At 42.0% G+C, this 21,780-nt stretch overlaps 1 protein-coding gene across 1 annotated transcript; it reads left to right on the top strand.

Moving 5' to 3' along the window:
* The first annotated feature begins 7,694 nt into the window (after positions 1–7,694).
* Positions 7,695–15,290, top strand: LOC118484166. The gene is made up of 6 exons (XM_035980130.1): positions 7,695–7,818; positions 8,236–8,340; positions 9,268–10,830; positions 11,335–11,795; positions 12,082–12,115; positions 13,372–15,290. Exons 1-6 carry the CDS (start codon positions 7,695–7,697, stop codon positions 15,288–15,290), a joined length of 4,206 nt encoding a protein of 1,401 aa, XP_035836023.1.
* The last annotated feature ends 6,490 nt before the right edge of the window (positions 15,291–21,780 follow it).

Genomic DNA, 21,780 nt, shown 5'->3' with positions numbered 1-21,780 from the left:
TGTATCCAGACATATGGACAACAAGAACCGTGATCTAGAAGGGTTCGTGACAGCCGAAGTTAGTGTAGGGCCGGAGTTGGTGGTGGTCAGCAATAGTGTTTAATGAAGATGAAGGTGGGCCCCTTTTAATAAGGGTTTAATAATAACAGAACATTATGGTCATTTCACATGAAACTAACAGAATAAGTGGAAGGGGTTAGTGGGGGTGGGTCTAATGAACGAAAAACGAAAGAGCGTTACTGTGATGGTTATTTTCAACAAACCACAACCGTAACTAGCATCTTTTCAAATTCTATTGAGACCCGACGGAAGGTCGCTAAATTTTTTTATCCTGGTCAAAATTCATTTTACACCATGAGACACTGAGTGTTATATATTTGGTAAGATGGGTGATACACATGAAATAAAAATAAAAAAAAACGTAAAATTAAGCACCAAAGAAATATATAGTAAATTATAGATCCACAAATTGGCTGAAAATATAATTGAACGTCCTTAAATTGTTACAGATTTAAAGGGTAGCTTAGAATGAATACACAATTTTATCAATTAACAATTACCTGAAACCAGATCGCTCTTCAACACCCTGGATGATGATACCGAAATCCTCTGAACAGGCAACGATCGTTCTTCAACATCCTGCATGATGAAAAAAAATCCAAAGACTGAAATAAAAACAGAACCAGTTTCTGATCATAACGACTCCCAAAAAGTTGAGAAGAATATTGATGAAAAGAATTTATAATCAAATACTGTTGGTAGCGGAAGTTTGTCATGAATATCATCTTCATAGACAGAACTTGATTCATCACAAACATATTTGGATTTCATGTTGAATCAGTTTATCAACGAAGATCACACACACTTGAATTGGAATTAGTGAGAATTTGAATAAGGATATTAAGGAAATAATATCTTGGTACCGGTTATCATACCGGTAAAATGTATATGTACAGACATGAAGATGGCGGTTGACGGTTGTTTCCGGCAGTTAAGATTTGGCGCCAATAACTGCCATTCGAACCGGTGTCACATATGACACATGCCTCTTCGTTTATTTACATAATACACACACATAATAGTAATAAGTTTACAGTTACATAATATAATAATAAACTAAGATATAATCGAGTTTACTGTTTCTAATAAATACTACTCACTGATGATTTTATGATAACAGGGGGCCTGATTTCGTCAATACCAGAAGATAAAGCAGTGGTCATCTTATCTGCGGCTGCAGTTCGATCTGTTGATAATACACTTCGGTTGGCCTCGTTTACTGCCTTCTCAGCTTGCCGGAAATCAAATCTTCGCCGCCACTTCTGCGTTTTGTTCATTCCTCTCCAATCATTTCCTGCGAAGAGAGCATAGTGTTCCCTTTCATCATCCGGTATGCATCCTGTGCTAATGGTTCTTCTTCCTCCTTGAGCAGCTATTTCCTCATTCCTTGCCGCTCCATGTGAACTATCTTCTCTGACATTTTATTGAACAGATTTAAACATATAATAATATATAAGAACATCTAAATACATGGCATATACTATCCTCATGTATTCTCCATCTTCATAATCATGCCCCATGTCTTTAGAGACCATTGCCCATAGATTGTTGAAAGTTACAGTACAATGACCTCCTTCCCTCTTTACTATCATGTAAAGATCTAACAGATTTACCCTTTTATTATTTCCCATGAACACCGGTATTGGTCTTGAACTTATCCCCATTTGTACACGCAGAAACTAGTCAATCATGTCTTCAAATTTTCCTTCTATGTAATACTTATATTTCACTACATATTCACCATCATCTAGCATGTCTAACAAGGCTTTACAATCTTGAAATTCATTGAACTTCATGGATTGCAAGATCATTACATTCCAATCGGGTTCATTGGAAGACAAGTTTAACTTTTCGAAATACTCATTCAAGTAATCGGATTTGAATGTTTCATGTTTGAATTGTTTCTCTATTATGCACTGTTTTTCTTTCACACCCATTTCATCCTCCCTTGTTATTCCAGTAAAAAAAATTTTCTTATTCAGAAGTGGTGTGCAAAACATAGGAAACAATTTACATCTCTCACCGTTAAACTTCACTGTGATGCCTTGTATAATCAATTGATCAAGGCTGAGGATATTTCTATCCAAGTCCGGTGTATAATACACACTTTGAATTCGAAAATTTTCACTTCCGGATATAACATCCACGACCCCTATGCCCCGTATAAAGTAAAATTGATTTTCCCCGGTGTTTGTCTCAACACCATATATATTTTTGATTCTTTTGAAAGAATCTAAGTTTCCGGAAAAATGACGCTTGAGTTTTGTATTGACATACCATATTTCTGACCAACGTCCACCGTCTGTTCCACTGATGATGAATTCTGAGTCTCTAACGTTGTCTTCTTCCTGAGTTTGTGTACCGACGTCTATGACTTGCCTGAACAACAACGCCGCTTCATCGCTTTCCTTTCCTTTGCAGAATGCTATTTGGTGTCCCGTCTTTTTGCAGTAATAGCACCGTTTCTGTATAACTTTACCCTTTGATCTTTCTCGTTGTTCATCAGAACAGTGCTTACATGGAAGCACCGATGCAGACTCATAAGTCATGTCTCTTATATGATCTGGTGTGGCTCTGATACCACTTGTTGGCAGCGGAAGTTTGTCATGAATATCATCTTCATAGACAGAACTTGATTCATCACAAACATATTTGGATTTCATGTTGAATCAGTTTATCAACGAAGATCACACACACTCGAATTGGAATTAGTGAGAATTTGAATAAGGATATTAAGGAAATAATATCTTGGTACCGGTTATCATACCGGTAAAATGTATATATACAGACATGAAGATGGCGGTTGACGGTTGTTTCCCGCAGTTAAGATTTGGCGCCAATAACTGCCATTCAAACCAGTGTCACATATTGTGACAACTCGTACTTCAAACCCGTCTTTGTGTTGTATGTGACGTATGTGAACATGTGAACTTGATTGACTTATTGAATGTTATGACATTGTGATATGTTATTATGTGCATTATGTGTGTATGCTATGTTATTTGAATGTATGATAAACACACACAATCCGAACGCACAACACAAACCCGAACCCAATCGCACAAGCCCAATAGAGGGGGGCCGCATTCTTTTGTGATCGGACCATAAGGGCGGCCCATGTATGGGTTCGGCCCACTTCTATTTTACACAAACAAGCAACCGTGTTGAAGGGTTGCCTCTCATTTTTACAAACCACACAAGTTACACAAACCCTAGACTTCCTCTCTCTCTCTCTCGTTTTTGCTTGGAACCCGACGGCAAGCATTCTCCTTCTCTTCAAGATCGTTTCTCCTATTGGATTGCCCACTATCATTTGGTTAGTGTTTTACTATTTGTGAGTTATGTTATGTGATCACACATGTTCTAGATGATGCCTGATTGTTGATTATGATGTTATTGGTAGTGTTCTTATTATTCGGCCATATGTGTATGTCGATTTAATGTTCACATAAATCGGATTGCATGATAAAATCAAGTTGAGTGTAGGTTGTTAATCGGCTGTTATGATTAGTAACCATAGTCAATGTGAAAGCTTGCAAATCTTGTGTTGAGGTTGAATCTTGTGGCTTATGTTCATAAAAATCGCTATGTCATTGTTCACATGTTAAGGATAGGGTTCTTATGAATACGTGATAGATTATGCTTGTTGATCGATTAAGGATTGGGATAGAATCTTTGATTTTGTTAATTGATTGTAAGTATGGAAACTGATAAACTAATTGTAACCGAATTGCTTAACTTTTGGAATAATTGAACTAATCGCACAAAGAGCCAAATCGCATAAGCCAGTTGGTCGCACAAGACCTCTTGACCGTACAAGAGGTCCATTCGCACAAGCTGGTCCAATCACACAAGTCCCGGTCGCACAAGAGACGCTGATCGTACAAGGGGTCTCCAGTTGCACAAGGGTTATCCAGTCGCACAAGGACTAAAGACTTTGTAAATGGGCCGTAGTCTTGGGCTGGGTAATGAAGCTGGATGATACGTGGGTGAAAACCGGTGCTTGTAATTGTTTAATTTGATGTTTTTACACAAGTTTTAGTTTCGAATTGCCTACTCTTGATTAGATTTGTGTTTTGCAGGTTTAAGGGAGTTTAAGGAGCTTTTCGGGAGCTTTACGGGTCACCGGAGCGAAAACGGAACCACCGGGAAGCGACATGGGTCAACCGGAAGCAAGGAATGAGAAAAACAGAAAACCAAACATTCAAACACCGTCGCCGACGCCCATAGGGGCCGTCGCCGACGGTCTATGCATATTCCCGTAGCCAAAAGTTCTCCGTAGACAGGAAGTTAGGCCGTCGGCCAAAAGTGAACAAGCAAGCACCGTCGCCGACGGGGCTTCAGGCCGTCGGCGACGGCTCGTCAATTGTGGAAACGCGCAGATTTTGGTTTGGGGTTATGTTTGATTATGATTGGTTCTTGGAGATTCAATTCGGGAGTTACACATTATTGGGAGTTTGAAAAACATTCTTGGAGCCATTATTCACCTATCTTTTATCACCACTTCATCGCTATTCCATAGTCCATCCTCTCAACAACCCGAATTCTCATCCAAATCAAAACCCTAGTTCATCACCATCACAACCATTCTTCCACCTTCAATCCATTCATCACCACCAACCATTCCAAACCCTAATCATTCAACCATCCATCTTCAAGCTCCAAGATGACCCAATTCAAGTCTCGTGCATCCGTTGATCGTGCCATTTACACCATGAGCGGCTAATTCCTCGGAGGTTTCACCCCGGTGTAGGTTAATTGTAAGTCTAGGGTTTGAACAATGATTTAGTTTGGTTTTGTGACAACTTGAGTTGTATTTGAATTGATTGACAATTGTCTTGCATTTGAACTATATTTGTGAATTGTCGAGTGAGTTATGAAATTTGACTTTGCGAAATACGTTTGTGCAATTATGCCTTGTCATTCAAAAGGTTTTACTTGTCTGAAGTAACGAAGTGCATTGTAGTCCGTGTATGCGTTGATAACAATTGGCACCTAAGCTTTGATGATAGAAATCCGTTAATAACATATTCAAGTGAATTAAATCTAAAACTTGTAAGAACCCTAGGATTGCAATAACCGAACCGGGTGTGAACCTTGTTTCTCTATCTTGTCAAATCCTTATTTACATTATTGCAATTGCTTGTTTTTAGTAGTTATAATTTATATCTTCCAATCAAACAAAAAACACAAAAAAACATGTCTTAGCAAGCTTCATAAAAGTGACATTTTCAACATTTCATTCAAAGTCCATTCGCAAACCACATACTCTTCGTGGTTCGACCCCTTGCTACCACTAGCTATTTGTTAAGGGTAATTAGGGTATATAAATATTATCTTTGACCGGAGCGCGACACTCCAATCAAATTTTGGCGCCGTTGCCGGGGAGTGCGTGCGCTTTGTGTTTGGATATTGTTTGAAATTGTGTGATTAACTGTTTAATTTGTTTTGCTTTCTTTTTGTATTGTCTTTTTCCTTGTTACGCGGGGTGTGTTACTTGTGCAGGTTACAGGTAGTGCATGCGTACACGAAATTCCGGGAGGACTTCACCTCTAGTCTACGAACCGGAAATTGAAAGACTCGCAAGAAGAAACTTAGCAAGCCGGTTAGAAGCAACTCTTGCTTCTAATCAAACCAACCAAACACCACCATTCACACCAACCATTGAAACCGATTCAATGGCAAACCACAATTCCAACCAAGACTTTAACCCGAACCAAAACCTCCACCCAAATCAATTCCAATCCCGAGGAGCCTTTTATCCCGCTCAAGAGCAACCGGGTGGTAACACCAATGCAAGACCACCCACTCCACCTTTCCGAAACCAAAACATCAACAACACCCAACGAACACCTCAACAACAACCTCTTCACCGACAAGCATCGTTACCTATTAACCTTGATGATCGGAATGTCAACTCCGATCGAAGAGGTAACCGTGATCACGGCAATCCCGTGAACGAAGACCCGTTTTTCAACATCGACGATTTAAGGAATGCAATTCCCGATGACGAACCATATAGTGTTCCCGGTTATCAATCACCGGAACACGTGAGCATTCATACGGAAAATTCGGACGATGGGGGTTATTATGATGATCGAGCCAATGATGATGAAGATTGGGGTTACTTAAATAGGGGAAATATATACAATGCTCGAAGGTACGACGACGAGGAGTTTGGGTCTCAAAACGCCAACTATGTTGGGGAAGAGGAATATGGCTACGGGGGTGGAAGAAACAATGGTTATGGGAACAACCGTCAACCACAAAACAACAACCAACGGAACCGGAATGAAGGGTTTTACAGCAACAACAATAACAACAACAATGTAAACCCTAACCGGATTCCTCGTTTTGTGGGAGGTGGTAACCCGAGAGATAATCGAAGAGAAGAGCGATGGGATGAAAGACGGGATAACCGAAGACCGGTCGATCAAGAAGTTAATGGGCCACAACGTCGTCAACAACTTCCACGGGGAGTAAACGACCGTTTCCGACCGATAGTGACTGAGAACAACTCTCCAATAGTATGCGAAAGGAGGATGTTTGATTGTAAGCCGCATTACATCAACATCCTTCCTCATTTCAACGGGAGGTCCAATGACGAGCCGTACACTCATTTGACGGAGTTCTCGTCTATTTGTGATACTATTGGAGGACATACTTTCGCACTAGAGGAAGTGAAGCTTCGGCTATTTCAATTTTCATTGAAAGATAAAGCAAAACAGTGGTTCTTTACACTTCCGGCAAATAGTATTCGAACTTGGGAGCAAATGCAACAAGCGTTTTTGGATGAGTACTATTCCATGGCCAAGACCGACGATGCTAGAGATGAAATTCGGTCGTTTCGTCAACTTTCAAGTGAACCTCTACATGAAGCATTCACCCGATTCAAAGAACTCATGAGGAGATGCCCACATCACCAAATAGAAAAATGGGAATTGGTGAAGTGTTTCGTACGGGGTTTGGATGATGCGACTTGGAATCGGCTCGAGACGACAAGCAATGGTACACTCTTGAGCAATCATGAGGATGATGATTGGGAATTTTTGGAGAGGATGAGCAAACGGTCCAAACAAAAAGAATCGGCCGATAGAGCAAAAAGGCATCCGGTTTCCCGGTCACTTCCCGATCTCGATTCCAAGGATCGGATTTCCACTTTAGAGCGGGAAATAGCTCAATTGAAGAAAAAGAAGGAGGTGAACGCGGTTCAATTTGAAGTGTGTGAAGATTGTGGTGATATTGGGCATAGCACCAAGCAATGCCCAACGGGATCGAGTGACTACACCGAAGAGGTAAATCAAGTGTATGGGGATCGGAAGCAATACGACATGAATTCCAACACTTACCATCCGGGTTTGAGAAATCACCCTAATTTCCGGTATGGTAACGCCTCAAATCAAATGAACCCGAATTTCCAATCGGGTAATCAAGGTGGTCAAGGTGGGTCCTCATACAACAATCGTCAAGGTGGTAACCAAGGGGGTTACCAAAGGAATTACAATCAAGGGGGTAACCAAGGGTATCAAAACCGTGAAGGTAATTATCAACGAGGTTACAACCAAGGCGGAAATGGGAGTAGTGCTTCAAACTCTCAAGGTGATGGCTCGATAAATTCAAAATTTGATGCTATTATGAATGCTATCAATCATTCAAATCAAGAGATGAAGAAAGAGTTTGAGGTACGAGATAAATCCCATAAGGCGTTGGAGAAGCAAGTGGGGCAACTTGCCCAAGAGATGGCTCAAATGCGCGGAAGTGGAGGAGGACTTCCAAGCGACACCACGGTGAACCCTAAGCATCAAGGGTCGAGCTCGAAAAACACACGTGAGGTACCAATAAACAAAATTTCTTTACGTAGTGGTCGAGTGATAGATAACGGTGTTGAGCCACCACCACCCAAGTTTGTTGAAGGGGTGGTGGAAGATGCGAGTGATGATGAAGAGAATAACGGTCGAACGGGTCAAAATAAAAATGAATTAAAAATTAACAAAGATACACCCGTTGCGACCGTTCCCATCCCAAAGGCTAAGGACAAGGGTGTGGAGGGTAATACCGCCCCTTTTCCCGAAGCTCTTTTGGGACCATCTAAGAAAGTGGTAAACAAAAGAGGCCCACATCAAGAGGAGATGTGGGAAATTTTTAAACAAGTTAAAATTAACTTACCACTCTTAGATGCTATCAAACAAATTCCTTCATATGCGAAATACTTGAAAGATTTATGTACCCAAAAGAGAACTCACAAATTTCCTAAAAAACTTGATTTAACCGAAAATGTGAGTTCAATCCTTTCGGGTGCACTTCCACCAAAACTCCAAGATCCGGGGGCGCCCATTATTTCAATACAAGTGGGTGAATTCAAAATGACACGGGCACTTTTGGATCTTGGGGCGAGCGTGAGTATCTTGCCGGGTAGTTTATATGACCAATATGATTTTGGTCCACTTCAAGTGTCTAACACCACCGTGGTGTTAGCCGACTTGACCCCTAAACTACCCCGTGGGATAGTCACGGATGTAATAGTCAAGGTCGAGGACTTTTACTATCCGGTGGACTTTCTTGTGTTAGATTATGTTTCTTTGGACCGAACCAAGCAACCAACGGTGATCCTAGGTCGACCATTTTTGGCAACATCGAATGCCCAAATTAATTGCAAATCGGGCACGGTCGACATGACTTTTGGTAACCGTCGGTTGCGGTTAAATGTCTTTTCAGGATTAACGGATCCTCTAGTTGGCGATGAATGTTATATGGCGGACATCGTTGACGAGTGTATACCTCTATGTGACACTAGTGTCGAAGAGGAAAACACAATAGAGGAGTGTTTCATGTTTGACAGGTTACAAGGAGAAACGAATCGGAGCATGGATGAAGAGATGAAGGAGTTGGAGGTTATGGCGGCAAAAGAAGGAAGGCCCACTTGGACACATCAAGTGGAAAGTCTTCCAGAAAGCATAGACACGAAGTTGAAGCCGTCATTGGAAGAACCTCCGGCATTAGAGTTGAAGGTGCTACCCAAGCATCTTAAGTATGCTTATGTGGGTGAAGGTAGCACGCTCCCGGTTATTATTGCATCCAATCTAACCAGGGAGCAAGAAGAGAGGTTGATGAAGGTATTGGTCACCCATAGAGCCGCTATCGGGTGGACCATTGCGGATTTGAAGGGAATTAGTCCCTCGGTGGTGATGCACAAGATCATCACGGAAGATGGAATGAACCCTTCTCGCGACACACAAAGAAGACTAAATCCGAATATGCGAGAAGTGGTCAAGAAGGAAGTTTTGAAGTGGCTAGATGCGGGTATTGTATACCCTATTTCGGATAGCCAATGGGTGAGCCCGACGCAAACAGTTCCAAAAAAGGCGGGTATTCAAGTCGTCACAAACGACACAGGTGAAGAGGTCGCCACTCGGCCGGTAACCGGGTGGCGTATTTGTATTGATTATAGGAAGTTGAATGCCGCAACTTCCAAAGACCATTTCCCTTTGCCGTTTATTGACCAAATAGTTGAGAAATTGGCCGGACAAAAATTTTATTGTTTTCTGGATGGTTATTCCGGATACAATCAAATTGCTATACATCCGGAAGACCAAGCAAAGACTACCTTTACTTGTCCATATGGTACTTTCGCATTTAGGCGGATGCCATTTGGACTTTGTAATGCCCCCGCCACCTTCCAAAGGTGTATGATGAGTATCTTTTCAGATATGGTGGGGGAGTCTTTGGAAATCTTCATGGATGATTTCTCAATATTTGGGTCATCGTTTGATACATGCCTTGACCAACTCGAAAAAGTTTTGAAAAGATGTGTTGAGAAAAATCTTGTTTTGAGTTGGGAAAAGAGCCATTTCATGGTTCAAGAAGGGATTGTGTTGGGGCATGTAGTGTCGAGTCGTGGGATAGAGGTTGATCGTGCAAAGGTGCAAGTTATTTCTACTTTACCCTATCCCACGAATGTTAAGGGTATTAGATCGTTTTTGGGTCACGCGGGGTTTTATAGAAGATATATAAAAGGGTTTAGTGATATAACCAAACCCCTATGTAAGTTATTGCTTAAAGACCAACCGTTTGAATTTAACAAAGATTGTCAAAATGCCTTTAATGTGTTGAAACAAAAGTTGGTTGAGGCCCCAATCTTGCAATCACCGAATTGGTCGTTACTATTTGAAATTATGTGTGATGTAAGTAATTATGCGGTGGGGGCCGTGTTGGGTCAAAGGGTAGACAAGAAACCGGTTGCTATTTACTACGCAAGTAAGACTCTCTCAGATGCACAATTGAATTACACAACTACCGAGAAAGAGCTACTTGCGGTGGTATATGCGTTGGATAAGTTTCGTGCTTACATATGGGGTACTAAGGTCATTGTTTATTCTGACCATTCTGCAGTTAGGTATCTCATGGACAAGAAGGATGCGAAGCCGAGGCTAATCCGATGGGTTCTCTTGCTACAAGAGTTTGACCTAGAGATTCGAGATAAGAAAGGGAGCGAGAATGTGGTCGCGGACCATTTGTCTCGATTGAGTGTAGAGGATTCTTCCCGTGAAGAAATTAATGAGACTTTTCCAGATGAGCAAATCTTAAAAGTTGGAATATTACCATGGTATGCTAATATTGTCAACTATTTGGTTACAGGTGACTTGCCGGCTCATTGGGATAGAAGGAAGAGGTTGCACTTCCTGTCTCAAATCAAGTATTACACGTTGGAAGAACCGGACTTATTCAAGATTTGTCCGGATCAAGTCGTTCGAAGATGCATACCCGACGAGGAGATTCCTAGCGTCTTGATGCACTTGCATTCATTTGCTTGTGGGGGCCATTTTAGTGGTCACAAAACTGGACACAAAGTGCTCAATAGTGGCCTTTATTGGCCGACTATTTTTAAGGATGCTTTTAATTTCGCCAAAAATTGTGTTGAGTGTCAAAAGTTGGGAAGTATATCAAAAAGGGATGAAATGCCCATGCAACCGATCCTCATTGTAGATATTTTTGATGTATGGGGGATCGATTTCATGGGCCCATTCCCTAATTCGCATGGCAATTTATACATTTTGGTGGCGGTCGATTATGTATCCAAATGGGTCGAAGCGATTGCCACCAAAACGAATGACCACACCGTTGTTTGCAACTTTGTTCAAACGAATATAATTTCTCGATTTGGGGTTCCCCGGGTGACCATTAGTGATGGGGGATCTCATTTCAAGAACTTTAATTTTGGCAAACTCTTGAAACGGTATGGTGTTGACCATCGAATTGCTACTCCTTACCACCCACAAACAAGCGGTCAAGTTGAGGTTTCCAATAGGCAAATAAAAGAAATTTTGCAAAAGACCGTTCGAACCGACCGAAAGGATTGGTCAACGAAGTTGAATGATGCTTTATGGGCTTATAGAACGGCTCATAAAACACCTATTGGAACCACTCCTTATCGTTTAGTTTATGGGAGAAATTGTCACTTGCCAGTTGAGCTTGTGCATCGTGCTTGGTGGGCTATAAAAGAGGTTAACATGAAATATGACGATGCAGGAAAAGAGCGAAAGTTAAAGCTTTGCGAGTTGGAGGAGCTTAGGGAAGAAGCATACGAGTGTGCCTCCAAGTACAAGGATGAGATGAAGAGGGCACATGACGCGAAGTTGAAGCCAAAGGAGTTTGAAGTGGGTCAAAAGGTTTGGCTCTACAATTCGAGGCTTAAATACTTCCCGGGAAAGCTCAAGAGTAAGTGGATGGGCCCGTATGTGATTACACGGGTCGGGAAACTTGGAGATGTTACAATCAAGGACCCGAAGGACGGGTCGAAGCAAACGGTTAACGGGCACCGCCTCAAACCATTCCTTGATGGTAACGAAGAGAAAAAAGACGCAAATGTGGAGTTGGTATGTTTCTTGGTAAGCGTGCCAACATATGAGGTGAAGTAAAAGGACCGGTAACACATTTTGTAAAGTTATGTATATCTATTCAATTGTTTGCGAAGTTGGATGTGAATCGTTTCCGTTCATACTAACCTTTCTTGATTGTGTGAAGTTCAGGCACTCTAAACGGGTCATGAAGATACAAGGTATGTTTTAGACTTGATTTGGTGCATTGAGGACAATACACGACTTTTTTGGGGGGTGGTAGGGCCGTTAACGGTTATTTGTTTGAAAATTTTAACTTATAAAAAAATCACAAAAAACATTTTTAATAATTTTTAGGAATTTTAATGTACATAGTCCTTTTATTAAACAATTCATAATTTTCCTCATATTTTTTCAAAAAAAAAAAAAAAAAATTTATGAAAATCTAAACGCCGTCGCCGACGGCCAGAGTCTCCGTCGCCTACGGCCCACATAAATCACCGTCGCCCATTTTTGTCCGTAGACAGGAAGATAAGCCGTCGGGCCAAAGTCCACAATCACGCACCGTCGCCGACGGGGTGATGGACCGTCGCCGACGGTCCTTCTAAAGTGTGCCGACGCTGATCGTTTGTTTGACCCAAGTTTCGAACCTAAACTCTTATGATACTCCTAAAACTCGTCCCAAACACGAATTTAACCACACAAAAGTCATAGAAACCATATCACACACCCACCTAATTTCATTTAGCAGATTTATACGTGCTCTCTCCTTGCATCTTCATCTTCTTCCCCTACTTCTCTCTAGAAACCCTAAACCTTCTCTTCTTCATAACTCTCTCAACTCTCCACCAAATCGCTCGATTCTTGAGTCCATCTTGAGTGATTTTCAGAGAAGAACAAAACCCCCATACCCAATTCCATCAATTCTTGCTTGATTGTAAGATTTCTGGACGGGTGTGTTAGGGTTCTTGAAGAGTGTTCATCCAAGTTCTTGTTTTTACACTTTTCTTTGGTTATTCCTGTCAATCTTCACTAAAGGTATGAACTTTCACTCCATTTATGCATGATTTTCATATATCGTTGTGATTTCTTCCGAAAATTTAGACTTATTGTTTAAGAGTAGGTTGTTTATCATAATGTAGGATGTTTAAGCATAAATTCAAGGGTGTTTGCTTGATTTGGGTGGGATTTGAGCATGCTTAGTTTTAGTGATGTGATTACACTAAGACTGTGGCATGATTGAACATAATAGTGATGTTGAACATTGTTGAACCATGATTTTTTTTTATTTTAAAAAATCTTAGGAATAACCATATTAGTCAATATAGATGATAAAATGAGCGACTTTGGAAGTTTAAAAAGGCGATTTTACATCTAATATTGGATTAAAATTCAACATTACATATCATGTTCAAAGTATGAGATTGTTGAAGGTTGGAATGTACTAATTGTTGTTATCTTTGTCTTATGATTGTAGCCATGTTGCGTGGGAGCAAAAAGGCAAAGACCTCCGGTCAAGGTTCATCTTCGGGAGCCGGTTCGGGCTCTGGGGTTTATCAAAGACGATGGGAACAACTTAGTAATGTAGAAGAAGGCGATGGTCAACTTGAAAGACAAGATTGGGCTTGGGAAGAGGCAAAGAATAGTGGGTCGGCTTCGAAATGGAAGGAAGAGAAAACAAAGGCTCTTTCTAGATACAAGAACAAGAAGTTGGAAGCCAAGATGTGGAAGATGAAAATGGTTACGGGCATTTCGAAACCCGTACCCGACAGGGCGGTTTGTGAACGTACGGTGGATGTCGAAGAGTTTAGGAAGATTGGGATAGTGCAGAGGTTCGAGAAACTCGGTTGGGAGCGAGTGATTGATTGGTGTGATGACATCACCAATCGGGTATACTTGGCGGCAGTTTGTGAGTGGCTATCCACTCTTCGTTTTGAACATTCTGATAGACCAGCCCATATGTGGAAGTTGATTGGGAACATTGGGAAAAATCAAATGGTGATGTCCTTCGAGCATATGAATGCTATAGCGAGGTTTGACTCGCTTGGGGTCGATGCATACGATTATTATGGGTATGATCAGTTTTTGGATAACAAGAGGAATGATGCTGACCCAGTGACTCTCTTGGAGGATACATTACCCGGTTCTGGGGGTTCAGGTAATGCAAGGGCAGATTTGTCTCTGATGGGAAAAATATTGCAAGGTATTTCGTTGGAGAACATTATGGTACGGTTTGGAGACCGTGGGATGGTGAAGGCACCCGACTGTCGGGTGGTGCATGCATTATTATATGGGACGCCCAAGCTCTCGTGGCGCCAAATTGTTATGATTAACACATGGGATACACGGGAATCATTTAAACGCAAAATGATTCCTTACCCAAGATTGATCAGCGCCATGATTCTCCAACAAAACGCATTACCTCAAGACTCACTATGGGTATCCAAACCCATTGATCAATTCAACTTTGCCTCTATGAGGCGACATTTGAACATAACCGTGAAATCTTTTGGGCATTTGCACACGGTTGAAGATGTGGAAGGGGATAGCTATCGGTTCAACGACAAGGAGGTTGATGAAGAAGGTGAGGAAGAAGGGGGCGATGAGGAGATGCCCGATGTTGAGGAGGACATTGATCCTTCCGGTCCACGGGGACCGAGGCGTAGGTACCGGAAAAAGCATAGGGAAATCTCTGCCAATGTGGCAGATTTTGTGAACCAAAGACAAATACCGTCGTATCGGTTGTGGAACCGTGTGGATCAAGGGATCTACGACAATGTGTCGGCGGGTATTGGTGAAGCAAGAGAGTACCATGCTAGTCGGAAAGAATGGGAAGAGGCGCAAGGGGCGTACTCACAACAACAATGGGGTTTTCAATCATCTTTCCGCGAGAGGGTGGAAAAACAGTTGGAGGAACAGCAACTGCAACATGCGTTACAACAATCTCAAATGGAACGCATGATACAGCTGCAAGAAGAGGAAAGGGCCCACAGACAAGCGTGGGAGGAAGAGGATGCTAGACGCCGGAATGCACAGGCAGAGTTGGACCAACGCCGATGGGGGGCGTTGGCTTTCTCCAATCAGATGGCAATTAACAATTTCAAGGTACTCCATGACCAAGAACGCCATCAACGAGATTATCAAGCCGGGCTTCCATATGCTGAACATTCGGGGTGGACTGATTACCCCAACCTTCCTCATCCGCGAGGGCCAGCCGATCCAATCCCTCACTGGCCCGAAGCAGTCGGCTCGAGTTTTGTTCCCATGCCATACCAACCGCCACCCCAACAAGAGTCAAGCCCGTTGGATAACTATAGGGATATGCTTGAGGCCCTTACTGGTTATCCGTACCAGCCGAACCCGCCCGTGAACCCCAATGAGAGATATCAGCGGTAGAGGCAAGGTACGTTTTTTGTTGTTGTTGTTGTTGTATATTATTAGTTTAGTTTCGTTTTTCTCATTTTGATTATTTAAATTGTTGCCTAGTTAAATGAACTTTGTGGGTGTGTTCCCTATATAACCCTCACGAGACCGACTCGTCCTCCCGAGCTATCGGGAGGTTTAAAGGGCTTGCGTGCATATGCTAAATGTCGTCGTGATTCCTACGAAAGTGAGTTAGGTTTATTGTAGTGTAAAATATTTTCCACATAAAATCAAAAGTAAGATAATGTATGGCTTGGTAAAAATTTCATAAAAGTGGTAGAACTAGGTAACTAACAAATTTTGATGGCTGTGAGAAGCATTCTTCTACACAAGGGTTAAGATTTGTAGGTACACTATGTTCTTGAGACGACCGCTTCGTTGAAAAGATGAAGAGCACACGAGGAACTAGCGACAAACCAGGTGTATACGTTTCTTTTTATCTTTTGATTTTTAGTAGCAAATAAGTGGATTGTAAATTGTATTTTATTTTCCGGGGTGTATTTTTGGGGAGGATAGCCGTGTCACATCCCCTGTGCTCTAAAAACTCTAGTTCTTACACATTGAGGACAATATGTACCTCAAGTGTGGGGATGGAGGAGTAGTAAAAATTTTCGATTTTGACCCGTTCATTTAAATACTACACATTGAGGACAATGTTTACCTCAAGTGTGGGGATGGGGGAAAATTTCAAAAATTTTTCAAAATATCTTGTTTTCAAGGCAATCTCAAAAGCACAAGTAACCAAGTCAACGAGGGATGTCACAACCCATTTGGTCTTTTGTCATGGTCAAGTTCAAATTAATAAGCATATCGGGTATTTAGCGGGTGGTTATTTGAGAATAATTCGCCTAAGAAACCAGCAATGTATGCATATCACATATCATACCCTTATACGTGAGGTTTGAGCCCTTTATACATCATAGATTCACATTCACATGTTTCTTTGTTTGAGTGGGCCATTAGTCGCGTATTGTAGAACTTGCAACTTTTGATACATTCGAGACTATAGACCGAATACAAGCACGAGAATGATTAAGGCATTAGGTAAACCTTTTCCTTTTAAACCATTTATCTATCCTTACCCAAACAAGTCCCCTAGTCGCCCAATTTGAGCCTAAACCTTTCATTTGACAACCCACTTAGCCCATAACCATAAGCCTTTTATTTTTAAACCCGTGTGATGAAAATTCGATTATAGGATCTTAAGTTTGTATAGTTGTGATTCATTTGTATTAAAAAAAAAAAAAATATTTTTCAGAAACTGTTGCGAAAAAGAATGAAAAAGCATTGAGAAAAACACAAAAAGATGTGATAGTAGTTGGTTGAATAAAAGGCGGAATTTGTTGCCTCATAGTTGATGTTTATTTGTAGTCTTGTTTAGTTTAGTGGTTTGTAATAAAAATCGAATTTTTCATCACCTTAGTCACTTTAAAAATATCCTATTCCTACCCTTCGCCTAGCCCCGTTACAACCCCTCAAAGACCTTTTGACTTGTGCTTAGTATTTGTGTTCAATAGTGGAGGATGATTGAGTTGCAAGCCTATGCGGGTACGTGTTCTAATCGGTTTTGAGCGATTAAATTGTTGAAAAGCTAATACATTATACATGTTAGCAAACTTTAAGCCGAGTGGAGAGCACATTGTGAGGGATATGCATGAGTTGTTAGTTTTACGGGCGGGTTAATTTTGGGTAACCATTTGTGTATCTAAAGCACGTTACCATTAAATACATTGAATATTGTAAAGAGTTTGAACTTTAGCATGACATTAGACCTTAACCTTTGTCTCGGGAATGGGATGTAGGTTCATTGTTCGACCCACGTGAAAGTGAAAAACAGATTTGCTTGAGGACAAGCAAAAGACAAGTGTGGGGATGTGATACGTGGGTGAAAACCGGTGCTTGTAATTGTTTAATTTGATGTTTTTACACAAGTTTTAGTTTCGAATTGCCTACTCTTGATTAGATTTGTGTTTTGCAGGTTTAAGGGAGTTTAAGGAGCTTTTCGGGAGCTTTACGGGTTACCGGAGCGAAAACGGAACCACCGGGAAGCGACATGGGTCAACCGGAAGCAAGGAATGAGAAAAACAGAAAACCAAACATTCAAACACCGTCGCCGACGCCCATAGGGGCCGTCGCCGACGGTCTATGCATATTCCCGTAGCCAAAAGTTCTCCGTAGACAGGAAGTTAGGCCGTCGGCCAAAAGTGAACAAGCAAGCACCGTCGCCGACGGGGCTTCAGGCCGTCGGCGACGGCTCGTCAATTGTGGAAACGCGCAGATTTTGGTTTGGGGGTTATGTTTGATTATGATTGGTTCTTGGAGATTCAATTCGGGAGTTACACATTATTGGGAGTTTGAAAAACATTCTTGTAGCCATTATTCACCTATCTTTTATCACCACTTCATCGCTATTCCATAGTCCATCCTCTCAACAACCCGAATTCTCATCCAAATCAAAACCCTAGTTCATCACCATCACAACCATTCTTCCACCTTCAATCCATTCATCACCACCAACGATTCCAAACCCTAATCATTCAACCATCCATCTTCAAGCTCCAAGATGACCCAATTCAAGTCTCGTGCATCCGTTGATCGTGCCATTTACACCATGAGCGGCTAATTCCTCGGAGGTTTCACCCCGGTGTAGGTTAATTGTAAGTCTAGGGTTTGAACAATGATTTAGTTTGGTTTTGTGACAACTTGAGTTGTATTTGAATTGATTGACAATTGTCTTGCATTTGAACTATATTTGTGAATTGTCGAGTGAGTTATGAAATTTGACTTTGCGAAATAAGTTTGTGCAATTATGCCTTGTCATTCAAAAGGTTTTACTTGTCTGAAGTAACGAAGTGCATTGTAGTCCGTGTATGCGTTGATAACAATTGGCACCTAAGCTTTGATGATAGAAATCCGTTAATAACATATTCAAGTGAATTAAATCTAAAACTTGTAAGAACCCTAGGATTGCAATAACCGAACCGGGTGTGAACCTTGTTTCTATATCTTGTCAAATCCTTATTTACATTATTGCAATTGCTTGTTTTTAGTAGTTATAATTTATATCTTCCAATCAAACAAAAAACACAAAAAAACATATCTTAGCAAGCTTCATAAAAGTGACATTTTCAACATTTCATTCAAAGTCCATTCGCAAACCACATACTCTTCGTGGTTCGACCCCTTGCTACCACTAGCTATTTGTTAAGGGTAATTAGGGTATATAAATATTATCTTTGACCGGAGCGCGACACTCCGATCACTGGACTGCACGAGTTATATGCTTTATTTAACCGTTTGGGCCGGATGGTATGTTGGGCTGGGCTAACTCAAATCGCACAACCCGGCCGGATCGCACAAGTCACATCGCACAACCCACCCAGCCGCACAAGATTGTTATTCGTTCATTCGTTATTGGGCCGATATGTTAATTGAACTTGTTATTGTTATTTGGGCCGAAGTATAGGGATCGCACAACATGCTGTGGATCGCACAAGGTTGTGCTGATCGCACAACATGTTGGGCCGATTACCAGTGGGCTTATCCAATCGCACATTGTTTGATTGTTAAAGTGTTGCCATGACCTATACGTGTTTGTAATGTGTTAACTTTGTGTGAAACATACGTGCTTTACCTGAACCAAACCTGACTTATATAATAATCCTGTTAGGACGTGATTGACTACTTTTAATTCAAGTAACTTTTGGTATAATCTGCCGAGCAAACCAAGGTGAGTTCATTGCATTTTCTCAAGCATGCGTCCCGGTGGTTTGGGACAACTGGTAAACATTTGGAAGGGAAACATTGGGTAAACATCTTAATCGGTTTTGGTTATTGCCTGGAGGGCAATGGGGGTAATTAGTTGATAGCGCTATTAGGTGGGAAACCTCACATCGGGCCGTAAGGACGGGCGTGAACTAATTATCTGGGTATGGCTATGGTTGTTAGAGGCACACTCCTCGGATACATATGGGCACACTCCCTAGGGTATCTAACGATGGCAACATAGCAAACAGTCGTTAAGGGGTAACCACTCCCCGGATACACATGGGCACACTCCCTAGGGTATCTAACATGAGCAACATCGTAACGCAACATTGAATCGTATTAACATACATCTGGTAACTCAACACGTTAACAAAACCTTGAACTCACCAGCGTAGTCTGACACACTTATTGCATGCTTGTAGGTCGTTAACTCTGGAACATGGACTTGCTATCTGGGAGTGCTGGAGTGGTCATGGATCGAGGCTTTCGTATTATCTTATGTTGATACATTGGTTTAAGTGTTATTACGAAACAACTACTAAATAATTTATTATATGCTTCCGCTACACAACTTTTGGGAATTATTATCATGTTTAACATTTCTATTGGTAATTAATAACATGTTTTATTTAAGTATTCATTATTGGTTCAATGTGATTGGTGGCTCGAACTCTGATGCGTGACACGCCTCGCGGGGTTTCCGCAGGTGGAATTTTGGGGGGGTGTTACAGTTGGTATCAGAGCCACTGGTTATAGTGAACTAGGTTTTAAAACGTTTTGTAAAACCAGACTATAACCGAACAACTTCGAAAATCGATCATGACACTCAGCTCCAGATTGCAAGGTTCGTCTCTCTCTCACTTTATACATTACTTGCTTAGCAGTCACACACTCACAACGTATATGAACTGAAACATTAAACACCATAGTGACTTGATAGTGTGACACTACCCTTCGACTCATGTGAACCATAGACCTGTGATACCATCTGTTGTGTTGTTTGAACGGGGGAAACTTTGAGATAAGCATGCAAATTGCCTTATTATTATGGGTGCACACTTAATAATAACGTGGGGTGCATGCAAGTCCCAGTGAGGCTTATCGAGCGTGAGAAGGGTTCTGCCTTATTATGTGTAAACTTGGTAGTACGTAGATACGAACATGATACTTGATTTCCATCTCGTTTCGATTTCCTGAATCGGTTCATCTCCATATATAGAATCATGAGTGGACGAGGACACGGACGTGGCAACATCAACATGACTCAGGCTGAGTTGACTGACCTAATCAATACCCGTGTAGCTGAGGCTTTAGCAGCCGATCAAGCTGGTACGGAATGTACCAAGTACTCTTTACTCTTATACCACGTACACGTCTTTTCATTCCTATAATGTGTTTCCTCCCGTTATTTAGGTCAGCAAGCGCAACCACAACCTAACCAGCCTGCGTGCACATTCAAAATGTTTATGGACTGTAAGCCACAGACCTTCACCGGGACTGAAGGGGCTGTGGGACTTCTGAGATGGTTCGAGAAAGCAGAGTCTGTGTTTGCTATCTGTAACTGTCCCGCTGGGGACAGGGTGAAATATGCTGCGGGTACCTTGGCGGATGGTGCCCTAACGTGGTGGAACGCCCAGGTACAGTTGTTGGGCATCGAGGCAGCGAATGCCACAACCTGGGAAGACTTTAAAGAACTGATCAGGGAGGAGTACTGTCCTCGGGATGAAGTCCAGAAGCTGGAAAACGAGTACTACGACTTGAAGATGGTTGGATCTGAAGTCGAAGCGTATGTGAAGCGATCGTATGAACTGGCTGACATGTGCCCGAACTTGTCCCGGCCTATGTCTCGGAGGATTGAGTTATTCATCAAAGGGTTGCCTCCGCGTGTGAAGAGCTTGGTCACTGCAGCCCATCTCAACGATTTGACACAGATCGTTCGTCTGACTCATAAGATTGTGGACCAAGAGGTAGAAAGCAATTCGTTACCCCCGCGTATTTCGACCACTGCTACTGCGGCACCCACTGCTACTACATCTGCTAATGATAACAAACGGAAGTGGAGCGACTACGACAGAGCATCCAGTGCTGGTCATACTCAGAAAAGGCCAGACAACAACAACAACCGCAGCATCAGCCAGTCGTCTTCCGTCAATCAAGGCCAGGGAAGTGGCCACAGCCAGGGTTCGTATGCAGGGAAGAAGCCACGATGTAACAAGTGTGACTATCATCATTTCGGGGCGTGCAGTCGGATGTGTAACAGGTGTGGTAAGGCGGGCCATGAGGCCAGGGATTGTAGGGCCCCACAGCCCAAACACCAGCAGCAACAAAACCAGCAGAATCAGAGACAACAAGGACAACCACCCCAGCAGAACCAGGGTTTCAGGAAGGGGTGCTATCAGTGTGGTGACGAGGGTCACTTTAAGCGGGATTGCCCTCAGTTAAACCAGAACGCCAACGACAACAACCGCCCGAATAATAACAATGTTGGGAACAACAACAACAACGGCAATAATGGGGGAAATGGTGCTCGAGGCAGAGTGTTCCAGCTTGGAGCAGGGGATGCCAGGAATGACGGCAACGTTGTAACTGGTACGTTTCCTGTTAACAATCGTATTGCTTCTGTATTATTTGATTCGGGTGCCGATTGGAGTTATGTGTCCCTAGAGTTTAGTCAACGATTAGGGATAACCCCAAC

This window comes from Helianthus annuus, chromosome 11, assembly GCF_002127325.2.
Source record: "Helianthus annuus cultivar XRQ/B chromosome 11, HanXRQr2.0-SUNRISE, whole genome shotgun sequence".
Lineage (NCBI taxonomy): Eukaryota > Viridiplantae > Streptophyta > Magnoliopsida > Asterales > Asteraceae > Helianthus > Helianthus annuus.
The sequence above is the reverse complement of the archived record's forward strand: the minus strand, read 5'-3'. Positions and strand labels throughout refer to the sequence as shown.